This window comes from Akebia trifoliata, chromosome 15, assembly GCF_017979445.1.
Source record: "Akebia trifoliata isolate Shusen 1 chromosome 15, ASM1797944v1, whole genome shotgun sequence".
NCBI classification, from domain to species: Eukaryota; Viridiplantae; Streptophyta; class Magnoliopsida; order Ranunculales; family Lardizabalaceae; genus Akebia; species Akebia trifoliata.
This window is the reverse complement of record NC_141389.1, coordinates 1,599,547-1,617,409: the sequence shown is the minus strand read 5'-3', so window position 1 is coordinate 1,617,409 and position 17,863 is coordinate 1,599,547. Positions and strand designations below refer to the sequence as shown.

General features: G+C 34.8%; 3 protein-coding genes across 3 annotated transcripts; 2 read left to right on the top strand and 1 right to left on the bottom strand.

The window, feature by feature from the left end:
- The first annotated feature begins 1,550 nt into the window (after window positions 1–1,550).
- LOC147383828 (OVARIAN TUMOR DOMAIN-containing deubiquitinating enzyme 4-like) lies at window positions 1,551–6,388 on the top strand. The gene is made up of 6 exons (XM_086426023.1): window positions 1,551–1,748; window positions 3,115–3,753; window positions 4,630–4,751; window positions 4,968–5,008; window positions 5,109–5,207; window positions 6,054–6,388. The coding sequence occupies exons 2-6, from the start codon at window positions 3,153–3,155 to the stop codon at window positions 6,220–6,222; spliced, it is 1,032 nt and encodes a 343-aa protein (XP_086282149.1). The 5' UTR covers window positions 1,551–1,748; window positions 3,115–3,152; the 3' UTR covers window positions 6,223–6,388.
- Window positions 6,389–7,546: 1,158 nt separating this feature from the next.
- LEA4-5 (Late Embryogenesis Abundant 4-5) lies at window positions 7,547–8,729 on the top strand. The gene is made up of 2 exons (XM_086426024.1): window positions 7,547–7,731; window positions 8,328–8,729. The coding sequence occupies exons 1-2, from the start codon at window positions 7,624–7,626 to the stop codon at window positions 8,598–8,600; spliced, it is 381 nt and encodes a 126-aa protein (XP_086282150.1). The 5' UTR covers window positions 7,547–7,623; the 3' UTR covers window positions 8,601–8,729.
- Window positions 8,730–11,087: 2,358 nt separating this feature from the next.
- On the bottom strand, window positions 11,088–17,614 carry LOC147383826 (zinc finger CCCH domain-containing protein 14-like). Its single transcript, XM_086425512.1, has 3 exons — window positions 17,365–17,614; window positions 16,684–16,744; window positions 11,088–12,035 (listed from the first exon to the last, which is right to left on the bottom strand). Exons 1-3 carry the CDS (start codon window positions 17,447–17,449, stop codon window positions 11,234–11,236), a joined length of 948 nt encoding a protein of 315 aa, XP_086281638.1. The 5' UTR covers window positions 17,450–17,614; the 3' UTR covers window positions 11,088–11,233.
- Window positions 17,615–17,863: the final 249 nt, after the last annotated feature.

Below are 17,863 nucleotides of genomic sequence, written 5' to 3'. Positions count from 1 at the left end.
GTCCTTAATGGATATTTATAGGATAATGATTTTCTAATGCCTCCATAGGCTCCCTTCTAATGTGACACGTGCTAAAATCATAGATTTTATTCCTCGGGATACACAATTGCTCATATTTATGAAGATATACATTTGTGTATCCCGAGGAAATCTATGGTTCCCCAATCTCAAAACCTCTGGTCCATTCTTGTACTTAGACAATGAGTTCGCATGTTAGCCTAAAATCCAATGGCAGGGTTTTCTCCTCACTTTATTTGTGGAAGAAGACAAAAATGAAATCTTCTTCGGCTTTATGTATCTCTAAAAACTAAAAGGCCATTAGCTCAAGATGAGCCCAATTCCAATGTTAAGGCCTAAGATAGGGCCCTGTTTGGCTCAAGCCTAAATGGATGAGATTGACTTGATCAATTACTCTAATTTGAGCGTTTGAATCTTACAAGATCAAACTCACTTTTGCTCCTAGAGGCCCACGCATCACCAATGATCAAGCCCATGGCAATATCGACATTGAGTCTGTTAATTGGTCCATTGTAGACCATTTGATTAACTTTTCGATTAAAATCCATCAGGTTTCAGTCTAGCCCCTTAAATCGATAATGACCAAATTTGAGACCCATCTGAGGTTAGTATGTTGCTCCTCATTTTCTTCCATGAAAGATCTCTTCATCTGAATCAACATGCAATTGGCATCGAGATTCGTTTACAAACTAGTGGTGATCAATTAATGTATTGTAAGTTCCTTATTCACATAACTATGCGATTGTGGGAGGGTGTTAGAGTATCATTTAATGTATTGTATTAAGTTGTATGTAGAAGTACCAAATCATTTCAAGATTAGATCAAGTGATTAGGGTAGTTATGTAACCATCGTTTATATTTAATAAGAAATTCATACCAGAGATCATTTATCTAGGATTCAGTTTATCAATATGTCAGGGGGGACGTCACAAAATCATGACTCATATTTATATTTTGATCTCAATTCGATTTCGTAACGAAACGAGAGAGTCAAAGGACGGTGCAAAATTCAGAAATTTTTTGTAAAAGAGCGTTCTTCGATCTATTTACAAAAAATGGAAATAAATGTTTTGTTAGAATACGTACTCATTTATAGAACAAGAAGTTAATCAACCTTCGCTCGGTATTGTTAAAATAATTTTTTTCTTTGCTAAAAAAAAGAAGAGTTGTTCCAAAACTGACTTCCTTAGACACCATGCTCAATATTGCACTGACATGACAGTGTGCAGAGAATCACATTTTTTTCTCGAGATATAATGGAAAAAATTTATGGTTCTTTGCACACTACCACGTCAATTCAAAATCAAAGGAAGTCAGTTCAGCATTTTCCATAGGGGATAGGTTGGTAGGGTTTTTTTTCCCATGTGTCATTGTCTCATTGGTCCATATAACATTTGAAATAAAGATTATCCTTTATAATTCTCCCTGGAGTGAGCCTCTAAATCTCTTCTGTGCACTGGCGAGCTTTGTTATGCCACATCATCTGCCACATGTTCTTTGTTATATAAAGCGAAGAGGTTTGGGCCGACACTCCAGAATATACGTTCCCATTAACTCACCCAACGAACAGGCTTCGAAAACCTCAATCTTCTTCAAAATTCCAAAATTTTGCTCGAAGAACACCTGAAAAATACTAATCTTGAGCTACACAATCGACCAGAAGAAGCAAAGAATTTCACCATTTTTTTCCTTCTCTCGTCGAACACTCCAAAGATTTTCTCTACTTGCAGGTATTCTTTCTGTTTGTAGAATCTGTCTCTTTTTCAATGAAAATTTTGTCGATTTTATGCTTTTTCTAGGTTTTCTTTGAGTTTTTAATTCGTAGATCATTGTTCTAGGTCACTGTTTGTTTATCCATTTTCGTTTTCATGTTCTTTTGATTGTTCTGAGAACGTGGAATTTCAATTCTGAAAAAAGGTTCTAACTTGAGCTCATTATGTGCTTGATTCGACGAGCAGTCGTTGCTGATTCGGTAAAAAATGCATTTTCTTGTTTCTTGAATTTTTTTAAATATATCTTATCCCCAAATCTTTGGCATAGGCTTTGTTGTTGTTTACTTTACGCCCATTGTATGAAAATCAATAAAATATGTAAAAGAACTCATTATAGTAAGGGGGAAATTTATGTAATTTTTTTTTCTTCCAACATCCATAATTTTGCTTTGTTTAGAGTGCTAAATGGTGTTGTTGTATCCTTTGATTATAAGTTATAATGATGTAAAATTATGAGTGTGTTTCCTTATCGACTCTGAATTATGGTTGAAATTGGAGATAATAATTGATGTTGTAGAAATGTAAGCATGTAAAGCTTATATTGTGGCTTTGGACAGTGTAATAGAGGAACAAGATTGTTTAGCCAACCCCAAATCCTTGGGATAAGGCTTTAATGATGATGATGTTTAAGTTCAAGGATGGTCAAAATTGGAGATAGTAATTAATAGCATAGAAATATAATCATGTAAATCTTATATTGTGGCTCTGGATAGAGTGAAAATGGAGGAACAAGATTCGTTTAGCCGACCCCAAATCCTCGGGACAAGGCTTTAATGATGATGATGATTTTGAATTTTAAGGAAGGTCGAAATTGGAGATAATAATTATTAATGTAGAAATATAAGTTGTAAATCTTATATTGTGGCTTTGGATAGAGTGAAATGGAAGAGCAAGATTCGTTTAGCCGATCCTAAATCCTCGGGATAAGGCTTTGATGATGACAACGTTGAAGTAAAAGGAAACATGTTATGATGATTGCATTTTGTAGATAGAGGAATCCTTCTATGGAAATTCCAGAAAGGATGAGCCTGTAGACAAATGTATATGTACTGAAATAGCAAACAATTAGTGACAATCCAAATCTGTATTTTCTATTTTAAAAATTGAAGAATACCCTATCACAATTAGGCTGGCAGTGCTCAGTATGGCTACTTTTTTTCTCTTTTTTTATTGGCAAGCGGGTTAGAGGGTGAAGACAGAATTGGGACAGATGTTGTGGTGCATCATCTCCTTATATTATCTATATAATTGTGCACACACACATATAAATGTATGATTACGTCATTGAAAGAAGATTTGTTGTTTTGGTTCTTGATGTGATCAGGCACAAAAAGGTTTGTGCATACTCCGGGTTATGTCAATATGATGGTTTACTCTCCAATTACTACACCTGCAAAACACGTAGTACACATCTGTGATCGTGTTGGAAGGCAAATGTGTTGCCATGTCCGTGGTGTGGCACCTCAGTTAACATCGAAATCATGCTGCTTCTATTTCCATTCTAAGGTGTTTCAACCAAGATTTGTTTCTGTGACCATCTCTAGGAAATCTCTCCATTCTGCTGCTACTACCTCTCTGACATTCCAAGGATGCTGTCTTGAGTCTGGCTTCTCCAAACAGAGAAATAACTCAGATCTGTTAATGGTGAAAAGCTTAGTAAGTTCTATGGGACACAAGAAGAGATATCTTGGGATTCCATTGCCATGCCAAAGCATGAGTTTGAAGCTTTCTTTGTCAAAACAAGAAATGATTACCAAAATCAGGTGGAATAGGGGATCTGTTTCTTGGCTAAAAGGAACTGCTTCTGCGGGTGCAATTTTTGGGTTGTCGGTCTGCTTCTCGAGTTCTGAACCAGTTTATTGTGAGGCATCCAGGGAGAAGAACAATGAAAATGATGATCGTGATTCATCCTCGGTTGGATATTCCCATGGAAAGAAAGTATACACTGATTATTCTATAACTGGTGAGCAGTAAATTTTTTTTTTGGGGTGCTTAATAAAGAGAGCTGCTATGGGCACCACAACTTTTACTTATTACACCCAAATTAAAAATAAAGAAAATAAGTGAATGATTGAGAATAAGTAAAACTTGGGGTGCCAATAGCAGCTCTCTCTCTTTTTTGCTAGATTTCTATTTTTTGGGTTTAGGATTTTATACGACCCTAATCATAATTGTAAACAACTACTGAAATTGTTTTCTAGAGTCTTATAATTTTTTGTAATGTTGAGATTATAACTAAGAGCCAAACTTTTGTAATGTTTGAAGAGTGTGTTTTAATCTTTAATTGGGGTGTGATAAGTAAAAGTTGGCTTGCCAATAGCAACTCTCTTAATAAATGATTTTTTCTTTTTTTGTGTGTGGGTGGGGGGGGGGGGGGGGGGGGGGTTAAGGGATGGATCTGTGGTGTCCTCTATCTCATATTTTGATCATTATTGCAAATTTCTTTATTTGAAAATGCTTGTGCAAATTGATTAATAGAGCTGCGATTGGCACCCCAACTTTTACTCATTGCACCCCATTTTCTTAAATTATTTATCACGCCTTAATTAAAGATTAAACACACACTTTTGAAACATTACAAAATTTTGGTTCAAGTTATTATTTCAACATTACAAAGCGTTATAACACATTGAAACAACTTCAACAGTTGTTTACAATTAGGATTAGGCTCATATAAAATCCTAAATTTAACAAATAGAAATCTTAAAAAAACCATTGTCTTATTTATTTATTTTTTAATTGAAGTGTAATAAGTAAAAGTTGGGGTGCCAATAGCAGCTCTCTTGATTAATTCCTTCAAATATGGTCTTGATGTAGTCGACTAGTACATATTTTGCAGGAATACCTGGAGATGGGAGATGTTTGTTCCGCTCTGTAGCCCACGGAGCTTGTCTACGATCAGGAAAACCTTCTCCAAGTGAAAGTCTTCAGAGAGAATTAGCAGATGAGCTGCGGGCCAGAGTATGTCTCTTTCTGCTACTTAACCATTATTAGAATGTTGAATCCTTTTTCTTTTTTTTTTCCAATAATGCTTTTGTACAAATATTTTTTTTCTCTGAAAGCCTTTGGTTTTTGATTTTTTTTGCTCTAATGGTTTGTTCGCGGGATTTTAAGCAACTCTAATGCGGTATGGTATGTTTATAGGCTGTTCACTTGTATCTACTGAATCTTTTACAGGTTGCCGATGAGTTTGTTAGAAGACGAGAAGAAACAGAATGGTGAGTGTACCAAGTTGTGTCTTCATCACTTTATCTTGTACAATCAAGTTAAAATCTTCATTTTCATGGCATCCTATTAATGGAATCATTACATGAACAGGTTTGTTGAAGGTGATTTCGATACATATGTTTCTCGGATTAGGAAGCCGCATGTATGGGGTGGCGAGCCTGAGTTGTTCATGGCATCGCATGTTCTTCAGTACGTCTCTTCCATATATGCTCTTACTGTTTTGATTTCACTCTAGGGTTATATCTTGTTTCAATGCAATGTTTTGGTTTGGAGAAAATCGAAATGGTCTCATCTGAAACATTCCCAAATCATTAAATTTTGGGTATTTTAGAAAGACCCCCTTCCCTTGCTAAATTGGTGATATCAGGTTTACCCCCCTTGACCTTAAGTCACCATTCCTTTTTTTAATGATTTAACAGTGAGCGGTATTTGAAGACCATTTTGAAAACAAAATTTCATCCGGGGTAAACCTAATATCACCAATTTTACAGGGGGGTATTTCTAAAATACCATTCAATTTTTCGTTCATCTCGACTGAAGGTAGAATACCCCATCGAAGCATCTATTTTTCATGATGGTGGAGTGGGTTTATTCATGTGTTAATTTAAATTCCTCTGACCAAGTGATCCATTAAATGTAAATTAACAAAGAATCCAACATGTTTGTACCACTGTGACACAAGTCTGCGATTTTTTTAAAATTCATGATTAAATCACATTTTTGTCTCACGAAGGTTTTGAAAATATCTTTGATTTTTTTGAAAAAATTACATATTCTTTTTATTTTATATTTTAAACACATATTTTTTTATATTAACAAAATTATTTTATTTTTTAATCTATCAGATGGTTTACCGATTTTGGACGACTTTTTCCGAAACTTTCTCTTATCGAATTATTCCCGAACCATGTCAGTGATGAATTCCAGATCCTTTTATTTATTTCTTCTTTTTTTCTAGAAATTTTTCTTTGACAAAAAATTCAAATAAAGGATAATAAAGTGAAGAGGAGAACCCATGGACTTGGATGTATGCAGGATGCCAATCACAGTGTACATGCATGATGAGAATGCTGGGGGCCTAATAACCATTGCTGAATATGGTCAAGAGTATGGGAAGGAGGATCCAATCAGAGTTCTCTATCATGGTTTTGGCCATTATGATGCACTACAGATTCCAGGCAAGGTTCGTAAATCAAGACTTTAATATGTATGCCAATGCCATGAAGGGTACAAAAGCAGAAATGATGAGTTTTAAGTACATTTTAACTTGTTATTTAGTCATCTCTGTATGTATTTTTGTACTTTTTAGAACTCAAATGTATTTGACCTTCAGAAATTTGTCAATTTTATTCAATAGAGAGTTTCAGTCATTTCTTCAAGAATAATGATGTATGCACGTGGTTTTGGTACGTGGCTGATGTGGCAAGGGCACATAACCGCACATCTTTTTCCTGTGTATCCCGATGAAAAAGATCTATGGTTCTGTGCCCTTGCCACGTACCAAAATCATGTCCATTCATCACAACTCTTTCTTCAATGTATGACACTCTAGAGAAATTTTGATACGTTGAGTGTATAGAAATTATACATAAATTCGAATCATTCTTTCTTGAGCTATGTACGATACGAGGAGAAAACCTCCTATGTGTTTCTAAAGAGGGGGGGAGTCATTTATGGAATCGTTGCAATAGATGTTCGATCCCGAAGAGAAGGAAGAGATCTTCAGAAAATGGGCTTTTACAATCTTGTAAAGAATCAAATGTTTCCGTTATTCTATATTTCCTTGAAAAAGACGATCAACCAACCATTCATGATATTTCAAAGAATTTTTCATTTATCAAATTAAATTAAATTAATTATATTATTAAAATAAAAAATAAAAAGAAAGAGGGTGAATATAAATAGAGGTGGACTAAGCTACAAAAGCAATCTGAAACTTTTAAATCCTCACAAAAAATCAGTTCAATCTGAAACTTCTAAATCCATTAAAAGTGATTTGTAAATTATTGGTAAAAAATCAACAGTTCACATTCTAAATCACTTTTGATGGGGTGAGAAGTTTCAGATTAAACTGATTTTTTTTAGAATAATCTCTATGACGAGAAGATCATCATCAGTTCAATCCGAAAGTTTTAACCCATATTTTAAAATTTTATTATTATTACATTATTTTTACATGTCTTAGGATCCTAAAAATAAAATTAAAAATAAATATTAAATAAGATCCCTTAAATAGCCACTAGTAAAAATATGAGAGAGTAATAGGCCTGAAATACTTATCCACGTGGCATTTTAAGATGGTTGTAGATTATATCTCTACCCATCTACTGGTGGAGCAAAATTTTACCCGTAAGACCGTTGTTTGCAGTTAAAACTTATGGAACTTATCCAAACCACGTGGAAGGGCCAGGTGTCAAAAACTCATTATATCAAACTTTAAGCACCAACACGTATTGTTGTATTAGGTACACGCGTCAAGAAATTAGACCGCCTTCTTTTTATATATAAAGTGCTCCAACTATCTTCGAAGCTATTGTCGTGAAAAAACGATACAGTTGTCTTTATCTTTATAGATTTTGTTGGAGAGAAGAAGAAGAAAGCAAAGATGCAAACAGGAAAGAGTGCAGTTGCTGCGGCGAAGGATTCTGTATCAAACATCGCTGCATCGGCAAAGTCTGGAATGGAGAAGAGCAAGGCTATCATGCAAGAGAAGGTTTTACATAGTGTTGGAATTTTTTTGCTATCATGCACTTTATTTAAGTCTAACATGCGCCTTATTTGTGGGTCCCACTGATGGACACTATGATGGACGGTCTCCATCTTTTACTAATACCACACCAATTCTTATGTAAATCATCAAAAAAAAAAAATTGAGTAGCAGTTGGTGTGGCGTTAGTAAAAGTTGGTGGGGGAAATAGTAACTATTTTTTAATGAATTAATAATGAAATTTTATTTATTTTTAAATATCCTTTAAAACTTAAATTATTAAATAAAATCAAAATTTCATAGTTATTCATCAAAAAATGACATTGACTTCCGGTCAAGGATTAAGTATAATCTTACATTTTGCAAAGGGTATACCTAATATCCTCAATTTCATAGGGGGGTTTTACTAAATTACCCTAAATTTATTTTGTATGTCCAATCGCATTTGATGAGACCCAATTGTTTTAGGGTTGGATTTGGATCCAAATATTGTGATCCAATAAAAATCGGATCTGGTCCATCTGTTTAGGGTCTGATCCGATCCTTATTTGATTGGTCAAGATCAATCAGATCCAATCTTGATGTGATTGGTGATATAACAGGTTGATAAGATGACAGCACATAACCCTACGGAGAAGGAGATGGCAAAGGAACATAAGGAAGCGAAGATCAATCAGGCTGAGATGCAAAAGCATCAGGCACGTGAGCACAATGCAGCCGCCAAGGAACAAGCACGTGTCGGTGGAACAGCCGGTCACATGACCGGTCCACATACGATTATGGGTGGAACCGGCACTACTGGTCACGTGACTGGTCCGCATACGACTATGGATGGAACCGGTACTGGGTACGGAACAGGTGGCAGTTACCGTTAGTTGAGGAGTACGTTATTAGGAATACTGTTTATATGTTTTATTTCAATAATAGTGTTTTTAGGTTCTTATTTTGATGGTATTATATGTAATTTCTTCGACTTTCTAATGTAGTTTTAGTTATTTCCTTAATTATTATTAATATTATATTTTGGACCTTAAAATGAATTTATGAGGGAATTGTTATTGTCACACTAAATTTTGTTAACGCCACACCAATTGTGTGAAATTCATGAGGGAATTGTCATTGTCACACCAATTTTGAATTTTGTTAGTTAGAATTTTGGTTTATTATTTTTTATATTGGGTTGAGCGAAGAATAGTCCAATTTCAAGATTTTCATATTTATATCCCTTGAGATTCAAGAACAATCACAATGCTCTTGCCTTCAAATTTTTGTTTATAAAAATTAGATTGCAACTTTTTTACCTGACTTTTTAGTATATCACTTTCTATAGAAGAAAATAAAAAAAAAACACACACATATATATATATATGTGGGTCCCGTTATTTGGCCAATAGTTTGGCAAACATTTTGGCAAACACTTTTTCAAAACATGGGTTAGAGGTCTTGGAATGGGCTGATTTTTGGTGAGGATGATGCAAACATTTTGGCAAACACTTTTTCAAAACATGGGTTAGAGGTCTTGGAATGAGCTGATTTTTGGTGAGGATGATCTCTACGGTGAGGAGATCATCCTCATCAAAAATCAGCTCATTTCAAAACTTCTAGTCCCCGTTTACAAGTTGAAAAAATGTGAACCGTCCATTTTTTGTAAATCATTTTTGATGGGGTTAGAAGTTTTGGAATGGGCTGATTTTTGGTGATGATGATCTCTACGGTGAGGAGATCATCATCACCAAAAATCAGCCCATTCCAAGACCTCTAACCCATGTTTTGAAAAATGTGTTTGCCAAACTGTTGGCCAAATAACGCTACCCTCTCTCTCTCTCTCTCTCTCTCTCTCTCTATATATATATATATATATATATATATATATATATATATGATGAGGGGGTCATCCTTGCAAAAAATCATCCCAATCCAAAACTTCTAACCCCATCAAAATTGATTTACAAAAATTGGACGGTTTAAAATTTTTCAACCTGTAAACATGGGGCTAGAAGTTTCATAATGAGCTGATTTTGGCGAGGATGATCTCCTTACCATAGAGATCATCCTCACAAAAAATCAGCCCATTCCAAACATTTTTGCCCATATAAAACAAAATACGTTGTCGCAATGTGTGTTGCAATGTGTGTCGTTTGAACCCGACCCTATATATATATATATATATATTTATATATAGGATCACGTTTAAGGGCCAATTTTTTGGCAAAACATTTTGCAAGACATGAGTTAGAAGTTTTGGAATGGGCTGATTTTTGGTGAGGATGATCTCCTCGGTGAGGAGATCATCCTCACCAAAAATCAGCCCATTCCAAAACCTCTAACCCATGTTTTGAAAAATGTTTTGCCAAAATATTTGTTGCTGAACGGGACCCTTTATATATATATATATATATATATATATATATATATATATAAATCCTTTTTGTTATAAGCTATGATGGAATTGGAGTTGAAGTTATGTTAAAAGAAGCTGAGAAATTTTTATTTTTTTGTACTTTTTATTTTATATGACTGGTGTTTGTGAGATATTTGACTTCAAAGAGTCATCTCTCATTATTTCTTTTAAGGAGGTCTTGACCACTATGTCCAACTTTAATTAATTAATAGTTAAGAAATTAAATAATTATTGACTCAAATTGTATATTTTTTTTTCTTAAATTACTATTCTGATCCTTATACCAACATACGTCTATGTGACATGTTATGGTTGGATAATATTTGGACTACTTTTTTATAAGGATTTTTATACTCTCAAGGAATTTGCAATTAAAGAGTAACATGAAAATTATAATAATAAAATTATTATTATATATTTAAATAAAAAAAAGGTATTTTGATCATTTTCAATAGTTTCATGGCTTCACTTCGCTTAAAAATCATGCCAAGCCATGATTTTAAATCTCATCGACATCCGAATCGTCTAGTCTCAATATCCAAGAGGAGTTGACGAGTCGTCTAAAAGACATGATTTGTTCAAGGCATTCTTTAAAAATCTCATCCAAGATGACTCGTCAAAAAGAGTTTTAAAACCATTTGTCAAGGAGCATGTTATCCACCTGAAAACAGAGTATATCAAGTATTCTCTGAAAACAAACACACTTATCTAGGTTTACCAAATTTTTATACTAAACTCCCACGACCATGTTTTAGGTTTCTTCTCCCTGCAATAGAACTCAGTAGGTACAGCAAACATCCATCTACCCCTTCTCCCTCCCCAATAGTAAAAAGGGCATTACATCAAACATAGAAAGTACTACTTCACTAAGACAGAATGTCTAAATAGGTTCCATGTCACCCCATGAATACAGAGAAAGAAATACATAAAAGTAAGATGAACCAGTATCAGCAATCAATCATTAAAAACTAAACAAAAATACTAAAATAAAATAAAATAAAATAAAAACAAATATTGTTCTTTCCACAAACAAAAATTCAGATAAGACCTCCCATGACTTGGGAAGTATTAAGAGCATTGTCAAATGACGTGCTGAAATAGAGGACCTCACATCCCTGCCTTGCGAAGTTCATTTTCTCCATGTGCAAAGTGGCACCTATCCCCATATGTGCACGTCCCGTTTGCAAATTTCTCACAAAGCTTTGTCTTCTTGTTATTTGCTGAATGGGCATGGGCCCCTGCTGCTGCAGGGTTCATGACCGAGCCCGTTGTTGGACCAATGTTCACAATTAGCTCACGGACCATTGCACTGGCTTCCTTTATCTGATCTAAGGTCCCTTCAAGCTCAATGTTCTTCAGATTGGAATCCGATTCATGATCCCGTATGGAGAGCTTCACGCCAGTAATGCGACATATCTGCTTTGAGTTCACACCACCTTTACCAATGATTGGTCCAGCGAGGGAGGCGTCTACACTAATCTTGGCAGTTGCCGAGGCACCAAAACTTGCTGCAGCTGAAAGGGCGGATTGGGGTGGTGGCTCCATCCGATGGGCGTACCCGCGTGACATAGGACCCATACCTCGGGGGTCTTCAGAAAAATTAGGGGTAAAGTTCTTGACAAGTTCACTCTCGCTATGGGCAAAATGACATTTATCACCAAACTTGCATCCTTCAGCACTGTTTATCTTGTTGCACATGCGGGTCTTGGCAGCCGGAGTTGAACCATTAGAGAAGGATGGTGGGGGCATTGGGTTCCTGGAGAATGGCTGATGAGAAGGGTTGCCGCCACCAAAGTTGGTCATCTGAGGGTTGCCGCCACCAAAGTTGGTCATCTGAGACACTGCATTGATGCCACCTGGAACGTAGTGCAGAAAGTGGCAGCTCTCACCAAATGGACACCCAGCAGTGCTGTTCATAACCCCAGGAATTAGAGTTCATGACTTACGGTTTCAGGGAAAAATAGAAGAAAACAGTCTCATGAAATGTATATCCTAATATAATGATCAGTACCAGAATACAGTATAAACAACCAACTAAAAATCATATCTACGAAGCACAGGAGATGAACAATCTTCAAAGAAATAGAAGAAAATTAAATAGCTGTACAGACACATTAGCAGAGGCAGCATAACAAGTGAGATGGGGCATGTTTTACAAAATCTAGCATCATCATCAATGCATGATATGCATATAAATGCTTGACCAAAGTCCCAAACAATTACGATGTTAATATCCAATATTGCTTATATCAATAACTTCAAAGATTATCTTGTCTTGGAAACCAAGAAATGCTTCAAGGAGGATGGTACGAGTATCTAAATCATATTTATATCAACAATAACAAAGCATAATGGAGAAGAGAGGGATGTAATTGACATTTATAAGATCTAGTTAGAAGTATATGAATAATAGAAATCTACATGATGAATCATCTCTTCCAAAGGCCCACTTAATGCTATCAGCACGAATAAATGAATACTTGGGTGACTTCCACCAGCCAGACTGGAGTTCACATAAGCTTATCTCGTGAAGATCCTTGAAACTTGATCTATTAGGCATAAAGTAAAAGGTGCACTGTTAATGTTTAATCCAGAACTGCAAGAATTGAAGAAATCCTATAATAGTTAAGAGAAGAACTCTTTCTCTTCATGATCTGACAACCATTATGACATCTTATGAGACTGAAAATTCAATTGAAAAAGAAAAATATCAATGGTGTCAAGTTGCTCCTAAGAAACACCCACATAGCTCACAGGTGAGCAAAGATTCAATGGCTCAGTTCTGACTTCCAAGAACCTACAGCCTAACAGCAAATATATCAGCAAGATGTCATGAGATTGTCTGTGCATAATGTACCTATTCTACACCAACTTCTCAATGCATGTCTTCATGTCAAAGCACATTTCTTCAAATATTTTCTTACCGTCTCAATCCATGTTATTTCTGGTCTTTGTCCCTTTTAGAACCTTCAAATTGCACCAAAGCACTCCTCAAAGGTCCAGCCATTGATATTCATCATAAACTTCCCATCTCACTTACTAAACTGCCCATTTTCTATCTGATCAGGTCATACCAAAATTTCCATTAGATGTGCTAATTTCTAATTTTGTCTAATCTTACTCTTACCACTCATCTGACTCAATGTCCTTTTCTCCACTGCACTTATTCTACGAACGTGTTTCTTGACTGCCCAACATTCCATAAAACGTTATAAAGCTTGCCTTGTACAATTATTTTCTTCAAATTGATATTACATGTCAATCATATAACTTTCATGTCTCGACTTAGCCACACTACATTAGTTCTATGAGTCGCATCCTCGTCAATCTATCCATCTAGATAGATAATTAAGTACAAATGACATCAAAAAAATAATAATTGAAACTAAATGAAGTTTAGCGCATCATTTAATCGCTAAAAGGTCGCTTTGTCATATTTAGCCCATCAATATTAACTTGTCTCACATCAATATACAACTGCAATATTGAAAGCAGTGTTTGTTAATTGCCTCTCTCTGCTACCCTTAAATATAACAGTTGATTCATTGTACAAGTTCAAATCATCTCAATCGACTTTCATTTGATCTCCCTATTGGGACTATTTCAGATGTCCTCAAATGAAGTCATTTCTGATTTAATTTATCCTGTTCCGTATTGACACCGGGCACATTGAAGTATTCAAGTTTATCATGGGCATAGGTTGAACTCCTTGGCATGAAGCCAAGTTTATTTAAAATTGTTCCTTCTTGTCTTGAACTTTTCTCCATCACAAACTTTCTATGGTGGCTGACAAAGCCCATAACACTAGGTGCAATTCGTACATCCTTTTTTGTTCTTGTAAACAGATTCCACAACACTTCTCCATTCATCATTAGTTTATTTCCAAAATCTTGATTAACAGCTTAGTTATCATCACAATCCAACTTCTTCCATCCATTCCTCCATTAGAAAATCATTTGGTCCTAAAGCAATTCCTATCTTCATCTTGGTAAAAACTTATCACTTCTATATACTAGTCCTACAATATATAAATGCTAGTGTCTCATATTAGAGTGCCCTCCATAATCTGAACTCCTCATGCAGTCTACATTCACTACTTCAGAATTATCCCCTCAAACAAAGTTTTAATAAGGCAAGAATCAAGGTCATTAAGGTGTACACATCAAGGAGGGGAAAACAAGGACACAGCCTCGGCACTCTACAATAAGGCTAACACCTCAACTGACACTGAAACTTTCCAAAAACAATGTCCTTTGTTTTTGTGGTTTCTTTCCCAACATACCCAAGATAATAATCTAATATGAGTAAAGCAATCTAAAAGGTCTAGATTTATCTGTCATCCTTTTTTATTTAAAAACAATTTGTGGAACAATAATAAAGAAGTTACAAGATATTACTTGCTAGAGCACAAGTCATGTTCAACTTATTAAAAAAGAGTAAAAGTCGTGTGAGGTACTGTAAAAGGGGTTGGTTGGGGATCATGAATCACAAAAGTTATGAATGTGGTTATCATAGGGAAACGGTTGTGGAAGTTAAGAGGAAGAGGTTAGTTGCACATTGAGGACATATTGAGCAAGTTGGGGGGATGGTGAACTTTCCATTTGTAGATCACAAAATATAATAAGATAAAGAACACCAGAACAAGATAACAATCCAACGTATCACCCTTTAGGATTCAAGGTAACTAGGTAAGAGTAAGATGACCAATAGAAAATATCCTTTCCAATCACTCCCCATAATCATATTTCAATTTTCATTTCGTAAACGACAAACGTATAAAGAAAAACTAAGCATACTACAAGCGGATAACATTGAACTCACAAACTATAAGATGGCTATTATAAAGAACATCGAACAAGTTCTAACTAGTAACATAAGGCCATATCTAAAATGATGGCATAAATCATTTGTGAGTATAACACAAGATTCTCGCATGAGCAATCATCTATCATGCTTGTATCCACGCATAACATCACAGTAACCTATCACCAATTCTTCTGTGTAAATTTACATTTATTGCTTCACTTTGCAATTGTAAGAGGTGAAGTCGCATTCATCCAAAAATCTTCCCAAGTTTCATTGTCTTCGGGAGTTCCAACCCTCCCAATAAAAATCACATCTTTACCAAATAAATTGACAACCTTAGTTGTATCTGAATTTTTTCTAAAACTTCAGTTTTTCCACTTTCACCTATTTTCCAAGGCATAAAACTAAAAACTTAGAGAAAATCTCATGTGCTTGAAAACATAAGGCTTCTCAGTAATGCAACATTAGCCACTACTCAACCAACTCCATGTGATGTACCTTTAACAAATTTCATTTCTCCTAACATAATCCTTGTCCTTGCATTGTATAATTACTTGCATGCATATGAGCATATCATTTTTTATAAGTATGACGAACCATCATTTTGACCTATGATATAATTTTTGGCATCATCATCTAAGTTCATTCCATCTTCCTCCCAATAGTTCCATTTCTGTATTTTAACCCTTTCCATTCTTTCACAATCTGATTAAAGCTTAGACTGTCTGTTATGTTAACCCTGTTTACAAAAATAATGCAATACAGTATATTTCTCATGATATACTAATTAAGAACGGTTCAGACGAAGGGTTTGAATATATGAATATATACAATTGGAACCCAAAAAAGAAAATATCTATAGTTGGAGAAAATTAGCTGTTAGTGAGAAGAAAACATGGATCGAAAGATGTTACAACAGTAATGCATGCATAACATTGTTTTACAGTTTGTTACCAACTCACAATAGAAACATCGTAATGATCAGTAAAGTAATGGGAATAGTTGCCTACAGTTACAATGGTCCCTTCAGACATGGGACGTAACCTATTCCATGAGGAAAAAAAAAAGTGGAACAATAGAGAAATGCAAACACTATTTCAACATTTGATTCTGCTTCAAAGGTTTCCACAGTCAAGAATTTTGACATCATATACATTTTATTTGAATCTGTAGACATATTACGTAAGTTCATTTCTCAACCACTTTAAACCAGGCACTATGAGCATAAATTAACAATATTTGGATGAATAGAACACCTCTGCTGATCCACTATTTATTTTTTTTTTGGGTAAACTGGACTTGAACCCACGACCTCAAAATTTCTATGCGGTGAGTCAACTGATCCACTAAAAGTTAATAAACCAACAATATGATTCAATGTTATTTAACCCATTATCTGAATAATAATATGTGATGAACTAAATGACATAAATAAAACATAATACAGAGGACATCTTTCAAAACCCAACAGAACTGATTCCAAGCTACAGACAGCCCCCGCAAGTGATTATAACCAACCACATTCTTGTAAAATGAACCATTATCTCTGTTGAATAATTTCTGTTATCTTGATTATAGAAACAAGCAGAATGAACCTGTATCACAACTTTAGATCCCAATTCATTAGCCTCAATAACATTGTCTTTGCTTGTAAGAATTGTAATAATGAATTCTTATTAAAAGTTATAAGAATTTCCAAAAGAGAATTAGAATTTATAATATTTATATATTAGATAGGTTAAGATTAGAACCTGAAAAACTTGGTGCATGGCTTTGATTTGCTTCCTATACCAGATGTAAAGGACTCCATTTCTGTTGCAGAACATTAATTATTTTTTCTCAGTTAAAAATTAAAATTTTGGCGAGTTCTTAATTGGGTTGTTTCAAGAACATCCAAGACTCATCATTAGGTTAAAAAAACAAAAAACCCACTTTAAAACATTAAATTGAAGAACGTTTCATAATTGATAGTTCAATAATTCTTCTTTTTTCTTTTTTCTTTTTTTCTTTTTTCTTTGTTCTTTTTTCTTTTTTTTTTTAACTGTGTAACCAGACTTTGAGGACAACTTGAAGTTATTCCCATTTTAAGGTTTAGGGTTTTAAGATCTACAAACTGGTGAAACTACATCAAGTGCGCATCACATCACGCTTAAAAGCTGAACCCATACTTTTACATGACGCCATGGGTCGAAACAACAACTATAATTTTCACTTATTGTGAATCAAATCTGAAAAAACAAGAAGCTACAAAACCCTAAAGAAATCACCAAAAACACTATAAATACTCGGTCCAAGATAGATCACCCAAAATAAAACCCAACAAACTCGAGCAACACCAACAAATGACCCACACAGATCACCAAAAGATGGAAGATAAAGGTCAGAACCCTAAAAATCCACTAAAATCAAATAAGATTCAAAAAAACACAAACCTTGTTTATTTTTCTTAAATCCCCCATTTCCAGTTGAAGCAGCGTTCGGTCCTCTCCACCTCTTGCGACCATGTCCAAATTCCATATCCAGATATCAAAACGAATCGATCTATCGAATCAAGAAACCAGAGAGAGAGAGAGAGAGAATCCTAGGATGAAAAATAAGAGAAACCAAAACCCTATATAAGTAAGAGAGAGCCAAATAAAACCCTAGACTTTGAGATGGATTCCGCGCGTAAGGTTTTCACGTGATGTTTCAACTTTCAACCTCGGCTGACGTGAATACTTTATATAGCGGAATTTTGCTGTTTACAGATGTGGATGTTAAGCTGTTAAATCAATATAAAATGAACACGTGTCCCTCAAAAAAAGAAAAAAAAACATTTTGGGTAAATTTGTATTACCCTCATTCACTTAAGGCCCGATCGATTAACTATGTTATTCATCTTCTTCTTCATTCTTCTTCACTGTTGAAATGAAAGAATGACGAAACCCTAAC

What these genes read in the sequence shown, in the direction of transcription:
- LOC147383828 (XM_086426023.1), top strand. Translation starts at nt 3,153, where the DNA reads ATGATGGTTTACTCTCCAATTACTACACCTGCAAAACACGTAGTACAC. An exon ending in CACTGATTATTCTATAACTG is followed by an intron (nt 3,754 to 4,629) that starts GTGAGCAGTAAA and finishes CATATTTTGCAG; the next exon opens with GAATACCTGGAGATGGGAGA. An exon ending in ATGGCATCGCATGTTCTTCA is followed by an intron (nt 5,208 to 6,053) that starts GTACGTCTCTTC and finishes GGATGTATGCAG; the next exon opens with GATGCCAATCACAGTGTACA.
- LEA4-5 (XM_086426024.1), top strand. Translation starts at nt 7,624, where the DNA reads ATGCAAACAGGAAAGAGTGCAGTTGCTGCGGCGAAGGATTCTGTATCA. An exon ending in AGGCTATCATGCAAGAGAAG is followed by an intron (nt 7,732 to 8,327) that starts GTTTTACATAGT and finishes GTGATATAACAG; the next exon opens with GTTGATAAGATGACAGCACA.
- LOC147383826 (XM_086425512.1), bottom strand. Translation starts at nt 17,449, where the DNA reads ATGGAATTTGGACATGGTCGCAAGAGGTGGAGAGGACCGAACGCTGCT. An exon ending in ATTTAAGAAAAATAAACAAG is followed by an intron (nt 16,745 to 17,364) that starts GTTTGTGTTTTT and finishes GTTCTGCAACAG; the next exon opens with AAATGGAGTCCTTTACATCT. An exon ending in CCATGCACCAAGTTTTTCAG is followed by an intron (nt 12,036 to 16,683) that starts GTTCTAATCTTA and finishes GGTTATGAACAG; the next exon opens with CACTGCTGGGTGTCCATTTG.